The following is a 4,366-nucleotide window of genomic DNA, read 5'->3' as shown; positions in this document are numbered from 1 at the left end:
ACATATGAAAAAATTCTGTATGGGGCCCTAGGATTGAATGTACCCCAGAGAGGATAAACTTGGAGGGGCTTTCATTCGCAAGGGTTCAGATCTCGCCAGAGATTTTATAATTTAGCCAACTGATTAGTGGAAAAATTTAATGGTTCATCCAGGTTAAAGCTCACCAGGCAAATTGGGTCAAAACAAAGCAGCCCTCCAGACTGTGGGTGGGGAGAAGGCTGTCAACAAGCAGTACCTGGGCCTGCAGAGGGGCTGGGGATCCTCCAGGCCTCAAGGCATACAGCAGAGGGAGCAGCAGTCGGGTGGGATCCTCTGGGTCCCAGGGGGCCACACAAGTGCCTACAAAGGGAATCGGGGCGTTTGTGCCAGCAAGCAATCTTAGGGCTCTGGTTTTCCTGTCTAAAGGTCATAAGAAGATTATCATCAGTTCAGACTGAGAGTGGCAGGTCTCTGGGGATCCAGTCTCCCTGAACCCGGTCTCTGTGGGCACTCCACTGGGTGTCCTCCTGGCCACCCTATCTACCCACCTTGCAGCAACTAGGAACTGGATGGGAGAGCCGCTTGATCTGGTGCTCCTACTGCACCTCCTACAGAGGAAGCTGAGCATTCTGGTCTTTTCCAAGGACACAGGCTTAAAAGAAGTCCACGATCACAACACACAGTGAAGAGTGAATTTGCATCTGAGTAGCAATAAATTGATATCTGGTAAAATTACAAACTTTTTAGCCTGCTGTTTAGCAAGTTTTGCTTTATTTTGTTTTATCTTTTCTTGTTCTTCAGAGGGGTCTTGCTCTGCTGTCCAGGATGGAGTAGAGTAGCATAGCTCACTACAGGATTGGACTCAAATGATCCTCCCACCTCAGTCTCCCTTATAGCTGGGACTACAGGCCTACACCACCATGCTCATTTTAAAAATTGATATATAATAGCTGTAAATTTTTTAGATACATGTGATATTTTGACACCTGAATACAATGTGTAATAATCAAATCACTGTAATTGGGATATCCATGACCTCAAACCTCTACTTTCCCTTTTTTTGGGAGCTTTACAAATCTTCTCTTCTAGCTACTTTAAAATCTACAATAAACTATTGTTAACTGTAATTTCCTATTGTCCTTTTGAACACTAGAACTTATTCTTTCTGCCTGCACTTCTGCATTCCTTAACCAACTTCTCTTCATTTTACATCTTCCTTTGTGTTAGTCCAATTTTTTTTTCAAAGCAACCTGCTCTTAGCATACTGATCTTGCCCCAGCTTTACCTGGATGCATGAACAGCTACAATAGATAAGTACACCAAATGCGTTCTTCCATATCCTGTTCCACGAGTTTGATTTCACTAGACTCTGATAGCTAATCTCTATCCAAAAACATCATTTATCATAAAAAATATTGTTGAAACCAGTCTTTAATATTATGGGTCAAAAAGTAGGTTAGACAAATATTTACAAAAAAACCATAACATAGGTAAAAGAACTGATTTGGGAGCTAGATCACATGGGTTGAAATACAGCTTCCCCTCTGACTAGCTGTGCGAACTTAGGGAATTTACCAAAGATCACTGTGCCTCAGTTTTCTTGTCTATAAAATAGGGACAATAATTGCACCTCAAAGGATTGTTGTGAGGAAGAGATGAGTTAATATTTGTAAAGTTCTCGGAACAGTTTCTGACACACACTAAGGCCCATGAGTGATTAAATGTGTATTTATAGGATGTCTCTGGTGGCTGGAGGATAAAAGTGACTGTGGCCCATAGGAAGTGTCAGGGACGGTCATGCTGGGTCTGTGGTGGGCAGCTGGGGCTGTGGTGAGCAGCTGGGGTGGTGTCCTTGGCCTGTTGCCACACAGCCCACTGCTGTACCTGGTACTGGCGGCAACTGTGGTGGCCTCCTGGCCGTGGGGGCTACCACGGCCTGGTGAGGACTGAGCCAAGAGGTCAGAGGGTTCACATGCATTGTCCTCACTCATTCGGAATGCTTGACATCACAGAACTCTGCTGGCCTTGCCTCTGGCCAAGTCAGCAGTTAAGTAGAAATCTCCTAGAGCCGCAGACTCGACTCGAAGGACCTGACCCTGATCGGCTGCTCATGGGCAGTTACCTGGGCAAGCTCAGCCCACCACAGCCTGCCCCCACCCAGGAGGGCAGGAATCTGCAGGAGAGGCCTGGCCACCGCCCACCAACCTGCCCGACCCTCAGTCTTCCCCACACCCATCCCATTTAACACGTTTACCCCTCTCTCTCCACACCTTTTCTTCCATACTCTAGGAGGCCTTCCCACCACTACAGTGAGACTTCATCAAATCGGGTTCTGATAACACCTCGAAAATGCTATCCAATCTACCAGGCCCGATATAATGGTAATCACAAGAAGATTGTGCTGTCTCCTCGAAATTCCAAGATGGTATATAACTCAGCGACCATGAAGATTGCCCCTCCTGAGAGAAAAGTGGCTCATTCTGCAAGACCAGAGCAGATAATCAGCTCAACACTATCTTCACCATCAAGTAATGCCCCAGATCCATGTGCAAAGGAGACTATACCGAGTGCCCTCAAAGAGGAGAAGAACAGAACACTGGAGAAAGAAGACCAAGTATTTCCTGATGGACAGGAAAATAAAAGAAGGCACCATGATAGCAGTGGAAGTGGTCATTCAGCATTTAAACCCCTGGTGGCCAATGGAGTCCCCACTTCTTTTGTGCCTAAGCCTGGGTCTCTGAAGAGAGGCCTCAGTTCCAGAGCTCAGATGACCACACAAATAAGAGACCCCGCACCTCTACCTTGAGCTCCTTGACAAGCACATACAAAGCTGGCATCCCTATCTCCAGCTGCAATGCCATTACCAGTTCCTATAGCTCTACTCGAGGCATCTCCCAGTCACAGCTCTGGAAGATAAGTGGCCATGGTTCGTCACCTTTCTCTAGTCCAGCCTCACCCAGCTCCCAGACACCAGAGAACCCAGCAAAGAAAATTAAAGAAGAGCTATGTCATCATTCTGGTTCCTCAACTCCATTGGCAGCAGAAAAGGAATCCCCAGGAGAAAGGGTTAAAGATACAGCCCCACAGAAGAAACGACACACGGAGAATTGTTCATCTACACCTGGCAGCTCTGGGCCACGTAAACGCAAAGTTCAGCTACTGCCAACCAGGCGAGGGGAACCGCTGACCTTGCCTCCACATCCCCTGTTTGGCTATCCAAATACTGCTGAAGAATTTGACTTTGAAAAGAAAGCTTCATCACAATGGCTTGAAAAGGTCTTAGAGGACAAGCCAGATGTTGCCTCAAACTCTGTCACTGAGAACCCACCCACCACTCAGCCTTCTTTGACCTTGACCTTGCCTGGCTTTGGAGCTACCACCCAGACCACCAGCAGTGGAAGCAATAGCTCAGCATTTGGCAGCATCACTCCGTCACCTTTCCTGTTTGGGGGATTGGCAACTCCAGCTGGCAGTGGGGTCTTAGGGATCAATATGGCTACCCCAGGCACCAGCTTCACCTCGGGAGCATTCAGTTTTGGAGCAGGACAGAATGGGACCACAGGTACCATCATCCCTTTTGGAGGAGGCTTTGGTCAGTACACCCTGGGCACACCCAGTCAGAGCACACCCTTTGCCTTCAATACGGCTGGCATGCCTGCGAACAATCCTTTGTTTGGAGGCACCTCCATTCCCACCTTTGTTCAGAACACCCCTGCCCTTGTCCTGGGCACACTGGACAGCAGCCTCTCTTCTGGGGCATCCTTAACACCTGCCCAAGGCTTTGTTGGCATTGGACCTTTCAGATCAACAGCCCCTTTGTCATCCACTGGTACGCAATCCAAGACCCCAGGTGGTGGAAGGCGACTTGTGGCCTGAAGGCAGCTCAAATGCAAAAAATAGCCTTTGTCCCTTGCCCATTTCCCCCACCCCCTGCTCAAGCCTGGACGTTGGAACCTGCCTGCAAGGAAGAGCTTCAACTACATCCTCACCCACCTACCCGTTGACCTCATTGAGGCTTTGTTTGCCTCTCAGAATTTGTAAGTTACTTTGAAGCTCACATCTATTGCTCTTCGAATCAAGTTTGGAGGAAGAATTGGATTGTATGAGTGGCAGCATGTTGGTGGGGCCGGATTTACCTGTTTCAAGTTTTCTGGGGCCTAGCTAATTGAATGAGGAAAGTGCACCGCTTTATGGCTACAAGTGCTGCCTCCTGAATTTTCCTACAGTGTTTTAACTTTAAGGGCTGGCAGCCCAGCAGGATGGGGTCTGGGGAAGCAAAGACCTTGTCCCCCTGCTATTTCTCTACCACTTACCTGATCTCTCTGGAGCTATACTACCCACCCCTTTATGTTAGGAAACGTAAACTAACCAAACTTTAAGAATCCTC

At 47.9% G+C, this 4,366-nt stretch overlaps 1 protein-coding gene across 1 annotated transcript; it reads left to right on the top strand.

Moving 5' to 3' along the window:
- The first annotated feature begins 2,401 nt into the window (after positions 1–2,401).
- On the top strand, positions 2,402–3,879 carry LOC103253130 (nuclear envelope pore membrane protein POM 121C-like). The gene is given in 2 exon segments (XM_008051591.1): positions 2,402–2,732; positions 2,735–3,879. Coding segments are annotated over 2 exon segments (1,476 nt in total).
- Positions 3,880–4,366: the final 487 nt, after the last annotated feature.

Source organism: Carlito syrichta, unplaced genomic scaffold, assembly GCF_000164805.1.
Source record: "Carlito syrichta isolate Samal-C Ts95f unplaced genomic scaffold, Tarsius_syrichta-2.0.1 Scaffold202474, whole genome shotgun sequence".
Lineage (NCBI taxonomy): Eukaryota > Metazoa > Chordata > Mammalia > Primates > Tarsiidae > Carlito > Carlito syrichta.
The sequence above is the reverse complement of the archived record's forward strand: the minus strand, read 5'-3'. Positions and strand labels throughout refer to the sequence as shown.